The sequence below is a fragment of the Schistocerca cancellata genome, chromosome 10 (assembly GCF_023864275.1).
Source record: "Schistocerca cancellata isolate TAMUIC-IGC-003103 chromosome 10, iqSchCanc2.1, whole genome shotgun sequence".
In the NCBI taxonomy this organism is placed as follows: Eukaryota; Metazoa; Arthropoda; class Insecta; order Orthoptera; family Acrididae; genus Schistocerca; species Schistocerca cancellata.
Genome location: NC_064635.1, coordinates 141,494,159 through 141,512,064, shown reverse-complemented (window position 1 = coordinate 141,512,064; position 17,906 = coordinate 141,494,159). Strand labels below are relative to the sequence as shown.

General features: G+C 43.8%; 1 protein-coding gene across 1 annotated transcript in view; it reads left to right on the top strand.

Moving 5' to 3' along the window:
• The first annotated feature begins 12,692 nt into the window (after nt 1–12,692).
• The window catches only part of LOC126106201 (cytochrome P450 4C1-like), an 82,654-nt gene continuing 77,440 nt past the window's right edge, over nt 12,693–17,906 (top strand). Inside the window, exon 1 of the mRNA XM_049912435.1 lies at nt 12,693–12,938. Coding sequence (XP_049768392.1) covers nt 12,693–12,938 — 246 coding nt within the window. The remainder of the gene's footprint in view (nt 12,939–17,906) is intronic.

The window sequence follows — 17,906 nt, the reverse complement described above, 5'->3', positions numbered from 1 at the left end:
TTGCTGACCTCGTCTGCCACGCGCCCAGACAGCGAGTGCACATTCTCTCTCTCTCTCTCTCTGTCTCTCTTTCTCTCTCTCTCTCTCTCTCTCTCTCTCAGTTCCAGAACTACTTCTCTCTGCGGCCTAATACTCGACTGCTAAGATTTTGAACGATACCACGTTCCTGATATTGCTAGGTTCTTAGTAGTTCGAAGAAAACGCAAGTCACAAGAAGGGTACCAGAAGTTATCCACAAAACTACTGTCCAGTATCTTTGATATCCATTTATTGTAGAATCTTAGAACATATTCTGAACACAAACGTAATGAAGTATGCTGAGGTGATAAAAGTCATGAGAAATGTACATAGAGATGGCGGAAGTATTGCGTACACAAACTGTTCATGTGAAAAGGTTTTTCGACGTCATTCTCGCCGCACGACTAGAATTAACAGACTTTGAACGCGGAACGGTTTTTGGATCCGGGAGTACGGGAAATTCCATTTCGGGATTTTAGGCATTCTCTCTCTCCACGGACAACGCAGTGGCCGGCGGCCTTCAGTAAACGACCGACAGCAACGGCATTTGGGTAGAGTTGTCAGTGCTAACAGACAAGCAACACTGCGTGAAGTAACCGCAGAAATCAGTGTAAGACGAACGAAAAACATATCCATTAGGACAGTGAGCGAAATTTGACGTTACTGGGCTATGGTAGCGGGGGATCGACGCGTGGGTCTTAACCGGCAGCACGACATCGCCTGCAGCGGCGCGTCCCCTGGGCTCGAGACCATATCGTTTGGGCCCTGGACGACTGGAAAGCCGTGGTCTGGTCAGATGAGCCCCGAGTTCAGTTGGTAAGAGCTGGTCGTAGGGTCTGAACGGGGCACAGACCCCACGAAGCGAGGGACCCAAGTTGCCAAGGAGGCTCTGTACAAGCTGATGGTAGCTCCATAATAGTGTGTGCAGTGCTCACGTGGAATGGACTGGGTCCTTTGGTCCAGCTGAACCGATAACTGACTGAAAATGGTTATTTTCGGCTATTTGGAGCCCATTTTCGGCCATTTATGGACTTCATGTACCCAAACGACGATGTCACCAGGCCGCACTTGTTTGCAGTTGGTTTGAAGAACATTCTGAACAATTCAAGCGAATGATTTGGCCACCCAGATCGCGCAACATTGAAAGGGTACAGTACCGCCCGACATTGAAAATAGGTACAACATACTTCATTATTCTTGTCAGTACAACATATTTTTTCTAATAATAACTCAATTTCAATTAATACAGCGAAGCCGGATACTAGTGTGGGAAAGAATGACAATTTCTTTATTTAATTGATCACATGTGCACTTCCACAAAATAAATCCCTACATCCAGTTTGGTGAGATCTGTGAAATGAATGAATGTATGGTCGTCTGCTAACCACAGATAGTGACTGTGAATATATGATCATCTTTGAGACGTTCTTTTGGTCACCTTTGGTGGAACCAAAGTGATGAAACTTACCGGAGCTTTGAGCTCCTGAAATGTGGCTGACCAATACGGTAGCAAGGTGCTCCCCCACTTCGGCAGAGGTGCGAGAGGACCTGAAGAACGGCCATGTTTCAGCACTCTGCCGCTGGATCTAGTGTATTAATACCTGTCTTAGGTGTGCTCCGTAAAGACAAAAGAGTGGCGGCATGGTATGCATGTGAAATACTTAAGAGTAGTTTGGAATAATAATATCTCTATTTGAGGAACTTTTGTGGGGAGAATTAAATGTCAGGCAGGTAATATTAAGGGGATCGTAGTAATCTTAGGAAGTGACCAACGGTCACAATGAAACCACGTGTAGCAATAAGTTGATATACTTCAGAGTGATTAAGTTAAGCTGAATTACTAGCGTGTGTACTATAAGTTGGAAATATTTAAGAAATGGCGTGTGCAGGACTTGAAATTAGAGATGAGTACTTCCACGTGGTGAGTACTGTGTGAGTCTCAATCTGTGTATGAGATAAAGGATAAAGAGAAGTAGTGAAAAGAAAAAGATAGGTGGCCTTTTCCTTCGAATAGTATGTTGTCATGACGCCCAGAATTTATAATGTGTGCGCCATTCATATTCAGTGCGATGGCCACGTGTTGTTCAAAGCCGTTGAATGAGAAAGAAAATGTGGTATTGCCAGTGCGTAGTGAACAGTCAGAGTTGTGTAAATTACTAACAGTCAGATGTGCGTTATCCGTTGCGTATTAATCATACAGGAGGATAACTTGTAACTTAAGTGTGAGAACTAGACTTCATGTTACTCGATAAATAAGAATGAATCCACTCGCTTGGCAGACCACACATCTTGCAGGCCTGACTGCTTGATGTCTCAGTATGAGCAAGGCATGCGGGTGCCTCTCAACATGAATTCCATCGAACATTTGAGGGACATAATCGAGAGGTCAGTTCGTGCAAAAAGTCCTGTACCGGCAACAATTTCGCAATTATGGACTGTTATAGAGGCATAATGGCTCAGTATTTCTGCAGGGGAGTTCCGACAAGCTGTTGAGACCACGCTACGTCGAGACGTTGCAGTACGCCGGGCAGATGGAGGTCCGACATGGTGTTAGGAGGCGTCCCATGACTTCCGTCAGCTCAGTGTATCTCGAACAGAATGTCCTCTTCTAAGGCCAAACAGCACGGATTCCGAAAATATCGATCGTACGAAACGCAATTCGTACATGACATTCTGAAAGCCATGGATGAGGGCAGTCAGGTAGGTGCAGTACTTCTTGACTTCAGATAAACGTGTAACTCAATACCATACATACACTTATTAACGAAACTACGAGGCTCATTCAATAATCAAAGAGACAAATTTGTCTGCAGAAAAAAGTGTTTATTTTTACAAAACAATAATTTGTTCTACTTTTGAACATAATCCCCTTGAACATTTATGCACTTGTTCCAACAGGCTACGCGCTTTTTTATTCCGGCTGCAAAGAACTCTTTATCTTTATGTTTGAACCAATTTCCCTCAAACTTTTTTACGTTCCCTTTGTCTTGAAAACTCTTCATGGGACACACTCACCTCCCTCCAATATTTAAACAATTAAATATTACGAGTTTAGATTAACCAATGCGGAGTTAGGAAATCACGGGAACAACTGAAATAGCGTATCGCTTCACAACACACACTTGATAACAGATCAAGAAAATGTCGCGTGTTACACTTAACAGATAACAGCACTAGAGCAATAATAAACACCTGATTCAGTTTTCTGCACTTTAGATAAAGTTCAACAGGGGAACACACTCTGAGTTCTCCCATAAATATAAATACGCGGGTAGGCGCGTTAAAGAACTGGTTATGAAACAGTCACTTATAACATCAAGGCAGGTACAGTCCATGTAAATAGAGAATAATTAGCAAGTTTACACATTGACTAGAACATTAAAATTAATAACAGGAAAGTGTACAACACCTTACAGCGACAGTTAACCTCCAATAAGTTCCTTTCTTTACAATATGACATTAAGCACAGTATATACAGGGTGTTTCAAAAATGACCGGTATATTTGAAACGGCAATAAAAACTGAACGAGCAGCGATAGAAATACACCGTTTGTTGCAATATGCTTGGGACAACAGTACATTTTCAGGCAGACAAACTTTCGAAATTACAGTAGTTACAATTTTCAACAACAGATGCCGCTGCGGTCTGGGAAACTCTATAGTACGATATTTTCACATATGCACCATGCGTAGCAATAATATGGCGTAGTCTCTGAATGAAATTACCCGAAACCTTTGACAACGTGTCTGGCGGAATGGCTTCACATGCAGATGAGATGTACTGCTTCAGCTGTTCAATTGTTTCTGGATTCTGGCGGTACACCTGGTCTTTCAAGTGTCCCCACAGAAAGAAGTCACAGGGGTTCATGTCTGGCGAATAGGGAGGCCAACCCACGCCGCCTCCTGTATGTTTCGGATAGCCCAAAGCAATCACACGATCATTGAAATATTCATTCAGAAAATTAAAGACGTCGGCCGTGCGATGTGGCCGGGCACCATCTTGCATAAACCACGAGGTGTTCGCAGTGTCGTCTAAGGCAGTTTGTACTGCCACAAATTCACGAAGAATGTCCAGATAGCGTGATGCAGTAATCCTTTCGGATCGGAAAAATGGGCCAATGATTCCTTTGGAAGAAATGGCGGCCCAAACCAGTACTTTTTGAGGATGCAGGGACGATGGGACTGCAACGTTGGGCTTTTCGGTTCCCCATATGCGCCAGTTCTGTTTCTTGACGAAGCCGTCCAGGTAAAAATAAGCTTCGTCAGTAAACCAAATGCTGCCCACATGCATATCGCCGCCATCAATCCAGTGCACTATATCGTTAGCGAATGTCTCTCGTGCAGCAATGGTAGCAGCGCTGAGGGGTTGCCGCGTTTCAATTTCGTATGGATAGAGGTGTAAACTCTGGCGCATGAGACGATATGTGGACGTTGGCGTCATTTGGACCGCAGCTGCAACACGGCGAACGGAAACCCGAGGCCGCTGTTGGATCACCTGCTGCACTAGCTGCGCGTTGCCCTCTGTGGTTGCCGTATGCGGTCGCCCTACCTTTCCAGCACGTTCATCCGTCACGTTCCCAGTCCGTTGAAATTATTCAAACAGATCCTTTATTGTATCGCTTTTCGGTCCTTTGGTTACATTAAACCTCCGTTGAAAACTTCGTCTTGTTGCAACAACACTGTGTTCTAGGCGGTGGAATTCCAACACTAGAAAAATCCTCTGTTCTAAGGAATAAACCATGTTGTCTACAGCACACTTGCACGTTGTGAACAGCACACGCTTACAGCAGAAAGACGACGTACAGAATGGCGCACCCACAGACTGCGTTGTCATCTATATCTTTCATATCACTTGCAGCGCCATCTGTTGTTGAAAATTGTAACTACTGTAATTTCGAATGTTTGTCTGCCTGAAAATGTACTGTTGTCCCAATCATATTGCAGCAAACGGTGTATTTCTATCGCTGCTCGTTTAGTTTTTATTGCCGTTTCAAATATACCGGTCATTTTTGAAACACCCTGTATATGCGCTTAAGCACAATTAAAAATTGGTGGAAAAACAATAAATTGGAAATTGACGAATCTATACTCAAAGGAGTATATATATGCGCTTAAGCACAATTAAAAATTGGTGGAAAAACAATAAATTGGAAATTGACGAATCCATACTCAAAGGGCCGCACTGCGTCTAAACACCCCAAAAATGGCAACTGTGTATTTCGAATCCTTATGTGCAAAACAAACAAACAACAAAACAAGCAAAGAAAAGTCGTTGGCGCTCAGATTCCCCCTCACACATTCAGTTTTTTTTTCCGCCAATATTACCGGTAATCGTACTGTTAACTACCTCATTTATGTGGTGTACCAAAACTATCGAACCGTACAGCGCGACTCTATACATGCGTATTACACAAATGGCTCGATTATTTCTTAGAAATTGATCAAGATTTTATGACCGCCCTCGAATAGGGCAAGCAAACAGCTTCTGTGGATTCTCAGCACAGCTAGTGGACCAATATTGACTAAGCTTCAGGCGATCTTGTGACGCAACAGTATCACACACCGATGCATTCTAACAGGACACCTCGGGCAGGCACGTGTGGGAAAGCAGGCCGTGTCTCCGTCTGCGGGAGAAACTTGTCAGACGAGTTTGTCGAGTCTGACGCGTCCGTGCGTTCCAAACCACTTTCAGGTGAATCGCAGAGGGTACTTTGCACTGTACCACGTATTCTCCTCCTCCTTTTGCCCACCCGTAGTGGCCGTGCGGTTCTAGGCGCTACAGTCTGGAGCCGAGCGACCGCTACGGTCGCAGGTTCGAATCCTTCCTCGGGCATGGATGTGTGTGATGCCCTTAGGTTAGTTAGGTTTAATTAGTTCTAAGTTATAGGCGACTGATGACCTCAGAAGTTAAGTCGCATAGTGCTCAGAGCCATTTTTTTCCTCCTCCTTTTGCGTACGGAGCGCGAAAAGAATGACAACTGAGACTCTTCTGCTTTCGGCGTAGTCAGTCTAAAACTTGCCTTCACAGTCGCTGGAGGAAGGATTTGTGTGGGGTCGTATTAAACTCTTACGGCGTACTGCTCACTTAGTATTGGTTCTTGCAACATTTTAAGTACGCTTCCGTGGGATAGTTCGTGCCAGTCTTAGAGACCTCTAAACATCCTCGTAACTCTCCCCTACGGGTGAAAAAACGTGCGACCATTCGTGTTGTCTCTGTTTCACTGTTCCCTCACAAGCCGTATTTGGAATGGGTTCCACACACGCGCAACTTTGTAGGCGGACACCATTTTCCCGATATCCAGATTATGAAGCGAAGTCTGCCACACGCTCTACCTACGACTGAGCCCGCGTGACCGTTCCATTTCTTATCTCTACAATACTCCTACGCCCAGGTATTAATTTTGTGCGAGTTGATTGATTCAGATTGTGTCTCTTTGACACAGTAGTCATAGGATACAACGTTTTTTCGTTTTCTAAATCTGATCATTTAAAGAAAACTGCCAATCTTTGCACCACTTTGGAACTTTGTCTTGTAGGTTGTGTCCACTCCTATTCCTTATACATGGTGAGTCACTAACTATTCCCACCAAGAGTAACTGCGAAAATATGATAGGAGCTGAAAAGGTTGTGGAACAAAAGTTTCATGGGACAATGGGGGCCATAATATGACGTTAGTTTTTGTTGCTAAGTGGGGTCGCGTCAGAGATATGAAGGTCAACTGTGCTTTTATAAATGGGATGCTATAGTTTGGTACTTATTTTCTGACAGAGACGAATCCAATGATGTATAACAGTAAGGTCTTTGAAGGTCAACGAAGGTCAGAAAGGTGGCATGAATGCGCAGTTATAGGTGTTCGAAGTGACGACTATTGGTAGCAATGAAGTGCTGCGATCTTTTTATCATGGACTGAGCGGTGTTCCTTATCACTTCGGCACTTATCGACAATTCTCTCTCGCATTTCCTCAGGTGTAGTTAGAACGTCTTCATAAACAAAGTCTTTTAAGAATCCCAGCAAGAAAAAATCCAGAGGCGTCAAGTCTGGCGTACGCGACGGCCACGATACATCTCCTCCGCGTCCAATCCAACAATTTGGGAATTATCTTTGCAACTAATTTCCAGCCATCAGCGAAAAATGTGGCGGACACCCATCGTGTTGATACCACATACCGTTCCTTGTTCCTAAAAGTACTTCTTCCAATAATAGACCTAATTTTCCTTGCAGGAATGTGGTGTACTTCGTAGCATTAAGATTTCCTTCGATGAAGTAGGGGGCCTATAGTTCTGTTCCCCAGAATCCCACACCATACATTTACCGACCACGGTTTTTGGTGTGCAACTTGCTGCAGCGAACGTGAACTTTCAGTTACTCAGTAATGCATGTTATGCAAATTAACATTTCCATGGTTCGTGAATGTAGCCTCGTCAGTAAATAAAATCAAATTAATAAATTTGTCATCCCTCTGAATCTGAAGCTGAGCCCATCGGCGGAATTTAATGTGAACCATACAATCCGTACCAGTTAATTCTTGGTGGAGACTGATATGCTAACAATGGTATTTATGGCGATGCACAACACGAACAACACTACTCTGGCTCATGGCAGATTCCCTTGCGATTTGACGCGAACTAACACAAGGATCTCGAACCACAGTGGCAAGAGAACCATTTTCCGTTTCCTCGTTAGTAACTTTCCTCTGCCGGATATGTTTCCGATGCGTCAAAGATGCAGTTGTTCTCAAGTTATCATATACATATTTAAATGTGCGACGTGTAGGGTGAATACGTTGAGTATGTCTTTTAGCGTATAAGTCTCTAGCTCTCACTGAATTTCGTTGGCATTCTCTGTAAATGAGAAGCATATCGACTTGTTCTTCGAAGAAATACATCACTCACATTCGCTTGATTCGACGATGCTAGTCTCATCGTTCCTGTTAGTGTTGCACTGCGAAACCGTCGAATGGTGTTTGCATGTCAATGGCACGTTAGATGGATACGCCGTATTCGGCCAATATTTGCACGATATACGCGCTTGAACCTCCCGACAAATTTTTCATATTTGCACTCTTATGGAATAAATTCTGGACTGAATTACCGCTTAGAAGGCGTGCTGTAAGAGTAATATGTGGCGTTCACCCTCATTCGTCATGTAGGTACCTCTTCAAAAGGTTGGGCATTGTAACTGCTCCGTCACAATATATATCTTCTCTAATGAAATTCGTCATAAATAATCCGTCAGCATTTGAGAAGAACAATATTGTCCTTTCCAATAACACTGGAGGAAGAAATGATCCTTATTACCCATTGTTAAAGCTGTCACTGGCTCAGAAAGGACTTCACTATGCAGCAACAAAAATTTTTGATAATTTGCCCTATAACGTAACATGTCTGACAAGCTGCAATGCAAGTTTTAAATCTAATCTGCTTATCCTGGACAATTTCTTCTATTCCATGGACGAATTTCAATTTCAAAACTGATAGCCGACAATAAATTATTTTGAACTATACTTGCATGGTAGGACTAAAAGATAATGAGTTCATTAATGTTGACACTAATTACGTATACATATCCTGCAAACTGACTTCTTCATGATTTCGGCAGAAGAATCGATCAAATGATCTATTGAACATGTAACTAATTTACTAAATAGTTATTTTGCCGGTTCTTAGCCGGCCGCGGTGGTCTAGCGGTTCTGGCGCTGCAGTCCGGAACCGCGGGGCTACTACGGTCGCAGGTTCGAATCCTGCCTCGGGCATGGGTGTGTGTGATGTCCTTAGGTTAGTTAGGTTTAAGTAGTTCTAAGTTCTAGGGGACTTATGACCTAAGATGTTGAGTCCCATAGTGATCAGAGCCATTTTCCCGGTTCTTAATATACGACATGAAGAGCAAAGGTCCAGAAACACTTCCCTGGGACACGCCTATCGATATATGCAGCCAAGATAATATTCTGCAGACTGCCTACCTACAAATTCTCAACGCAATCGTTATTGTCGATTCGTAGGTACCCAATATGAAAATACTTTCGTAAACAGCAGCTGGTGTAGTAGTAGCTGAAGGCCTTTCGGAAGCCGATTGCCTCGAACAATGTCTCGACCGCTCTTTCTCGAATCCACGTTAGTAGGAGTGGAGGGGATCATTCTCCTCGAGATATCTGTTTATGTGTTAGCTAAAATTCTATAATAGACGGGATTCAATGACGCTAGACGATATTTTTGTGAACGTGCAAAACGTGGCAGTATCTGTCTTGTTTGTCTTTCATGTGCAGCTGATTATTCACCGCCAAAGTTCATATTCCTTTATCACCTACGCTCATATTATCGAAATTTTTAAAGACAGAAAAGATCAAAATTCGTCCAGTAGAATTTCCTTTTCTCCCAGTAACCCTTATCGTATCGTCCGCCCCACAGAAGTTTCATTCGCGAAACAATACGAAGGAACTGCTGCTGTTAATAACGTGTTAAGACAGAGTTAAAATTATTGTGTGTGAAATCTTATGGGACTTAACTGCTAAGGTCACCAGTCCCTAAGCTTACACACTACTTAACCTAAATTATCCCATGGACAAACACACATACACCCATGCCCAAGGGAGGACTCGAATCTCCGCCGGGACCAGCCGTACAGTCCATGACTGCAGCGCCTCAGACCGCTCGGCTAATCCCGCGCGGCTTAAAATTATTGCTCAGTTATTTATAACTATTGGCATTGTTGCAACAAGATGTGCAGAGACTCATACAGAGAAACCTGCCGCCGGTATAGTCATTTGAAAAATTTCCTGTTATAAATTATGCGAGTCCATTGGAAGTCAGATCTGGAAGCTAGTGTGATCGGAGGGATTGAATAAGAGTCCCTAACCGTTCTTTCCACCCCCTGTCGTCTCCTAAAACTGTGTCCCCAGCGCAGAAGACAGCCCGTCGGTCGTGGGCTCTTCGTGGGAGGCTGCTACGCTGTCAGTTAGAACCTGTGATTGTGCTTATATGGGATGCCACTTGCCCAGGTTAGTCTCTGTATCTACAGAGGACAATAATGGTAGGCGACACTCCTCATTAATCCATTCTGTTTTTTTGTATTTCAAGTAATCACACATTTTACACTGTCTTTTACAACACTCGATAGAGCTTTCTTAATTATAAACTGTTCCATCCAATTTCCGATATAGATCACACCATGCCCGGCTTTGAAGAACGACCGAAACAAACCTACATGTCCTTATCTCTAGAAGGCCCAAAACAGAGTTATGTGTCCGTCACTCCAGAATGCTCAAAACAGAGATAGGCGGCCGTCACTCCAGAATGCTCAAAACAGAGTAACGTTTCCGTCACTCCAGAATGCTCAAAAAACAGAGATAAGCGGCCGTCACTCCAGAACACTCAAAACAGAGTTACGTGTCCGTCACTCCAGAATGCTCAAAACAGAGTTAAGCAGCCGTCACTCCAGAACGCTCAAAACAGTGCTACGTGTCCGTCACTCCAGAACGCTCAAAACAGAGATAATCAGCCGTCACTCCAGAATGCTCAAAACATACATGTCCATCACTCCAAAACGCTCAAAACAGAGTTAAGCGGCCGTCACTACAGAACGCTCAAAACAGAGTTACATGTCCATCACTCCAGAACGCTCAAAACAGAGTTAAGCGGCCGATACTACAGAACGCTCAAAACACAGTTACGTGTCCGTCACTCCAGAACGCCTAAAACAGAGATAAGTGGCCATCACTCCAGAACGCTCAAAACAGAGTTAAGCGGCCGTCACCCCAGAATGCTCAAAACGGAGTTACGTGTCCGTCACTCCAGAATGCTCAAAACAGAGTTAAGCGGCCGTCACTCCAGAATGCTCAAAACGGAGTTACGTGTCCGTCACTCCAGAACGTTCAAAACAGAGTTAAGCGTCCGTCACTCCAGTGAACCACCTTCAAACTGTCTGTCTACCGTTCCACTCTCGAACGGCGCGCGGGAAAAACGAGCACTTACATTTTTCTGTGAGAGCCCTGATTTCTCTTATTTTATCGTGCTTATCATTTCTTCCTATGTAGGTGGGTGATAACAGAATGTTTTCGCAATCGCAGGAGAAAGATGGTTACTGAAATTTCATGAGAAGATCCCATCGCAACAAATGATTGAAATTCACGTATCATGTCTGTGGCGCTATCTCCCCTATTTGGCGATAATACGAAACGAGCTGACCTTCTTTGTAATTTTTCAATGTCACCCGTCAGTCCCACCTGAGGCGGATCCCACACCGCACAGCAATACTCCAGAGTAGGGCGGACGAGCGTCGTACTGTAAGCAGTCTCTTTAGTAGATTTCACACTTTTAGACAAGTTGTCCTACAAAGCTGTTTTCATCCCAATTCCGTTCAGTACTCCTCTTAGAGTTATTCGATCTACCCATCTAATCCTCAGCATTCTTCTGTAGCACCACATTTTAAAAGTTTTTAATCTACATTTGCCTTAACTGTTTTTCGTCAAGTTTCTCTTCCATACACTCCAGATAAATTCCTCCAGAAGAGTCTTCCTAATATTAACATTTATGTTCAATATTAATTAATTGCTCTTCTTTAGACACGGTTATTTTTTGCTAGGTTGCAGTTTGTGTCCTCTCTACTTCGGCCACTGCCAGTTTTTTCCTGCCGAAATATGAAAACTTGTCCGCTAATTTTAGTGTCTTATTTGCTAATCTGATTCCGTCAGCGTCGCGTGATTTAATTCTATTACTTTCATTGCCCTCGTTTGTGTTGATATTGATCTGGTGGACTCGTTTTAATACATCATTCGTTCCAAGTTCTTTGCTGTCTTTAACAGAAATATAAAATCTCAAGCTTTTTATTTCTTCTCTTTGAACTTTAGCTCCCGTTTGCAAATTTCGCCTCATAATGGACAGATCGAATAACATCTGGGATTGGCGAAAACCCTGTCTCACCTTCCTCGAGTACCGCTTCCCTTTCACATTTTCAAGTCTCGTGATCGCAATCTGATTTCTGCACAAGCTGTAAACACCTTAGCTCCCTGTGGTTTTTCCCTGCCACCTTCTAAAACTAAAAATGCTATAGATGAATATTCATCTTCTGAGATAAATGGTAGGGTCGGTATTACCTTGCATGACCCAACGTTTTTCTAGAGACCAAACTGGTTTTCACCGAAATCGTCTGTCAGTATTTTGTAGATATGACACATTAAACTGTAGGTTTGTCACTCGACTTCTTTGGTATTTAATTTATTACATTCTTCTTCAACTATGATGATATTTTTATGAATTTAAGAGTTCGGAAGAACTACATAGCTTTGTAACTTCGACACCATTTTTCGGAACATTTGATATTTAGCGATATCTATTAAACACCACCTACATGGTATTTGAAAAATAGCTCTGAGCACTATGGGACTTAACTACTGAGGTCACCAGTCCCCTAGAACTTAGAACTACTTAAACCTAACTAACCTAAGGACATCACACACATCCATGCCCGAGGCAGGATTCGAACCTGCGACAGTAGCGGTCGTGCGGTTCCAGACTCTAGCGCCTTGAACCGCTCGGCAACTCCGGCCGGCAGTAGTGGACGTCTCTAGAGCAGTACAGTAAAGCTTCTTCGTGTGTGCTTCAGCTTTTCTGTGACGTTTTGTTGCAGTGAGTGTCGCAGTTTCTGCAGACTCCAGTGTACATACAGCTGTTTTCCCGCCATGCCAGCAAATAAAAAGTCTGGCTGCTGTGGTCTTGGTCGCAGGTTCTACGCGGGCCCGAAGCTGGTGATAATGGTCGCTCACCCAGACGACGTACAACACGTCCTGGTGACGTCCAGGTTGGTAGAACGAGATCCCCTGACCACGAGCGCCATGCGACCCTTCGTCGGCGACGGATTACTCACCCTCAACGGTAGCCGCTGGAAGACCCATCGCAAACTCATCAACCCCACGTTCCACTCTGAGGTGAGTCAAAACCAAGCTCTCAAGACTTACAAAGCTTAGCTAAAATACACTAATGGAAAATGATAAAGCAGCATCATCATGCTACAGTCGCACATAAAGGGGCTTTCACTGTCATCCCGCGCAAACTGTAGGCTTTTCGTGATCTGTATCTCGGAGACAGAGGCGGTTCGTGGTTTCAGTACTAGGGAAAGCTGCAAAACTGTCGTGAATGTGTGACGGAATGTTCTTTGTTTTTTTCCCTCCTTTCCATTTGTGCAGTCTGTGCTACATAACATTTGTAAACTAATATATAAAATACTGTACTTCTATAGTTTCTTTTGCATGAGTACAATACCCGGAGATGTAGCAAGAAGGTGAAATCAGAGGAAGACAAAGACAGTTGAAAGACTGCTGAATGGAAAGGGACAAGTAATGGCATTCGTTGAACTAGTTGGCGGTATGCTGGGCGAGAAAAGCAAAATGTTACGTTACAAGAGACTAAGAATTAAATATTGGTGTGAAAAGTGATGTTCAGTGAGAGGAAATTCTCGGAGGTCGAGTTGTAATTTTTAAAAGTAACTGCTACACAGCGAGTTTTACGTTGTGCTACACTTACTTAGAGAAAAGAAAGATACGGTTTGGTAAGTCTTCGATATAAATGTTGTTAATAATAAACTTTTTCTCATTTGCATGAATATAAACTGAGAGTGCGATCTCATATGAATGAACACAGAGGATATGAGCTTTTAATCTCCGACCCACTCGCACATCTTCCAATTCACTGTTCAACATACATTGAATTTTAAGAAATTACTGTATTAGAGAGGACCATAAGTCATATCGTTCCATCAATAACATTAAGGGGCGAATAACGTAGATTTCAAGAAAGAGTAGTCGCCACACTGAGTACAGCTCCAGAGGTTGTAACATCACTGTTCATTTCATACCACGCGAAGTGGGTGCAACTTACTTACATACATCTTCGGATATCGAAACCATTGACAGCAAAAATAAACAATAAAAAACGGTGTCACATGTACATAGCTAGAAACAACATACTGCTTGATATTATATTTATTTGGTTGTCCTGACGCCCATGTGTTTAAAAAGTAACGGTGCAAGATATCTTGCAGGAAGCAATATGTTAACAGACAAAATATTTTGGAACCAGTAATAAACTGATTAACAACGTGCAAATGCTGTATTACAATTTTAGTTAGCAGCTATGTCTGAAGCCAAAGGTGACAGCACGTGTTTTGTTTATTTTATTGATTTCACAGTTTAGCTGCTGGGCTTAGCTACGTGTAAATAGTTGTTTGATGTAATGCTAAAGTTAAAATTACAGAAAAGGCCACACAGGGAAGTAACGAGCGATTCCCATTGGGGGACTGTCAGCAGCAGTACATGAGAAAAGATTGTTTTCCTATTTTCCTCCTGTAAACAATGAAAGCTCATTAAACTGTAAAAGATACTGTATGTAAATGAAGCAAAGCTACATCAACTACTGAAGTTGAGGTTCTCCTTTTCCTTTAAAATATTAAAAAAGACATGCTTCGCATTTGCGCGCTTTCTTCACTAATGTATACAATATCTCTCATTCGATTCTGGGGAAACAAACTGGCACACACAATGGTTCCTTTCATATCTTACAGTTTCCTATCACGGCTCGATGATGAAAAATGTTTTTACGATATTGGTCATTCTTACTGTGATAGTTCTTAGAGCTCTGCAGGGCTGGCCGGAGTGGCCGTGCGGTTTTAGGCGCTACAGTCTAGAACCGCGAGACAGCTACGATCGCAGGTTCGAATCCTGCCTCGGGCATGGATGTGTGTGATGTCCTTAGGTTAGTTAGGTTTAAGTAGTTCTAAGTTCTATGGGACTGATGACCTCAGAAGTTGAGTCGCATAGTGCTCACAGCCATTTGAACCAAGAGCTCTGCGCAATAACATTTGAAGGGTTTCAGCGAGAAATGTGGCCATTGGATTCTTTACGTTTGGCTCATTTTAACGTTGCTGTGTACTAAACATAGCTTAAGTATCGGGAATGGTTTTATAGTTGGTAGTGAAGCCACACGTGACTAGAGTATGGAGGAAAAAGAAGTTAAAGTGTTTTATCTGAGCACAATTCCCGACTGCGCCAGGTGCAACCAGCGTGTACCTCTGTCGTGAACAGTTCGCGCGAGTTAACGCATGTCTCCCTAGTTAGTGATCACGATCTATTGTTGTAGTTGATGTTGGAAGACAATAAAGAACTAGTAGACATTCCACACCATAGTTAGGTAATCTAAATGCCGAAACACGTCTCATATTTAGGACGCAGCTTGACAAAAGTTTTTTTGCGACATGTCTCAATCGGCATTTATTTAACGAATATTACTCATATTACGTAATATGTTAGAGTGAACTTAAACGTCTACTTCTCGCCTACTGTCTTAATTTAAAGTACTACCTAGGTAATTTCAAATAAATTCGCAGACTGCCTATATCTTGGCATCAGCTGTGTTAGGTGCAGATATATTACCTAGTATAATCTGTTCATCATAAGAGTAAACCTGTTGTAAACATTGCTCTATGTATTCTCCGCGTTTGCTGGAACCTCTTTGGATTTCCGTTTCTCGTGGGACTGCAGCCAAGATGTCTGCCGCCGTTGGATAAGCAGCTGCAGCAGCAAGTCGTATACTCCTAGCTCACTCATTTGTTACATAGTTTAATTCTTAAATTCTTTGCGTGTTTTTGGTACTTGCATTGTTTAATTCATAAATTTCGGGCTTATTATAGTAATTGAGAGTTGTAGCATCGCGTTTTAGTACTTGAATAGTGTAAATTCGCGTAGTCGTCTGTCATCTGTTTTTGTTTTGAACGGCCAGTGTCGGTTGGTCACAGTCAGTGTGCTCCCTGCCGCCGTTGGATAAGCAGCTGCAGCAGCAAGTCGTATACTCCTAGCTCACTCATTTGTTACATAGTTTAATTCTTAAATTCTTTGCGTGTTTTTGGTACTTGCATTGTTTAATTCATAAATTTCGGGCGTATTATAGTATTTGAGAGTTGTAGCATCGCGTTTTAGTACCTGAATAGTGTAAATTCGCGTAGTCGTCTGTCATCTGTTTTTGTTTTGAACGGCCAGTGTCGGTTGGTCACAGTCAGTGTGCTCCCTGCCGCCGTTGGATAAGCAGCTGCAGCAGCAAGTCGTATACTCCTAGCTCACTCATTTGTTACATAGTTTAATTCTTAATTTCTTTGCGTGTTTTTGGTACTTGCATTGTTTAATTCATAAATTTCGGGCGTATTATAGTATTTGAGAGTTGTAGCATCACGTTTTAGTACTCGAATAGTGTTAAATCGCGTAGTCTCCTTCCGCCGCCGAGCAGTGTGTCAGCAGTGCACAAGTGGCAGCATTACTGCATTTACTAGGCAATCTTGTATTTTAATAACCGCTTCAATTTTGTGTCGTTTTGTTTGCGCTCTCTGTAGATTAGTTCAGACGTTCTTTGCACAAGTTTTTAGCATGGATAGGGACTGAACTGCTGTGTTCGGATGCAGGCTGAGTTGGCATCCCTTCGCTCCCAGCTTCAGGCAGTGTTGGCTTCGGTCACACAGCTTGAGGCTGTTGCCAATGGGCATCACTGTGGGGGTCCGGATGGGGGTTTGTCGGGGACGGCCAGCTCGTCCCACGCATCCCCCGATCGGACTACGACTGTGGTTGCCCGGGATACTGCCCGCATTGAGGCTGCTCCCTCACCTGTGGTAGAGTGGGAGGTCGTCTCAAGGTGTGGCAGGGGGCGAAAGACATTCCGGAGGGCTGAACGGAAGGCCTCTCCAGTTTGTCTGACGAACCGGTTTCGGGCTCTGTCTCAGGCTGATACTGATCTTCAGCCTGACATGGCTGCTTGTCCTGTTCCAGAGGTTGCCCCTCAGTCTGCAAGATCCGGGCAGTCGCAGAGGGTGGGCTTACTGGTGGTTGGGAGCTCCAACGTCAGGCGCGTAATGGGGCCCCTTAGGGATATGGCAGCAAGGGAGGGGAAGAAAACCAAAGTGCACTCCGTGTGCATACCGGGGGGAGTCATTCCAGATGTGGAAAGGGTCCTTCCGGATGCCATGAAGGGTACAGGGTGCACCCATCTGCAGGTGGTCGCTCATGTCGGCACCAATGATGTGTGTCGCTATGGATCGGAGGAAATCCTCTCTGGCTTCCGGCGGCTATCTGATTTGGTGAAGACTGCCAGTCTCGCTAGCGGGATGAAAGCAGAGCTCACCATCTGCAGCATCGTCGACAGGACTGACTGCGGACCTTTGGTACAGAGCCGAGTGGAGGGTCTGAATCAGAGGTTGAGACGGTTCTGCGACCATGTGGGCTGCAGATTCCTCGACTTGCGCCATAGGGTGGTGGGGTTTCGGGTTCCGCTGGATAGGTCAGGAGTCCACTACACGCAACAAGCGGCTACACGGGTAGCAGGGGTTGTGTGGCGTGGGCTGGGCGGTTTTTTAGGTTAGATGGCCTCGGGCAAGTGCAGAAAGGGCAACAGCCTCAACGGGTGCGGGGCAAAGTCAGGACATGCGGGGACCAAGCAGCAATCGGTATTGTAATTGTAAACTGTCGAAGCTGCGTTGGTAAAGTACCGGAACTTCAAGCGCTGATAGAAAGCACCGAAGCTGAAATCGTTATAGGTACAGAAAGCTGGCTGAAGCCAGAGATAAATTCTGCCGAAATTTTTACAAAGGCACAGACGGTGTTTAGAAAGGATAGATTGCATGCAACCGGTGGTGGAGTGTTCGTCGCTGTTAGTAGTAGTTTATCCTGTAGTGAAGTAGAAGTGGATAGTTCCTGTGAATTATTATGGGTGGAGGTTACACTCAACAACCGAGCTAGGTTAATAATTGGCTCCTTTTACCGACCCCCCGACTCAGCAGCATTAGTGGCAGAACAACTGAGAGAAAATTTGGAATACATTTCACATAAATTTTCTCAGCATGTTATGGTCTTAGGTGGAGA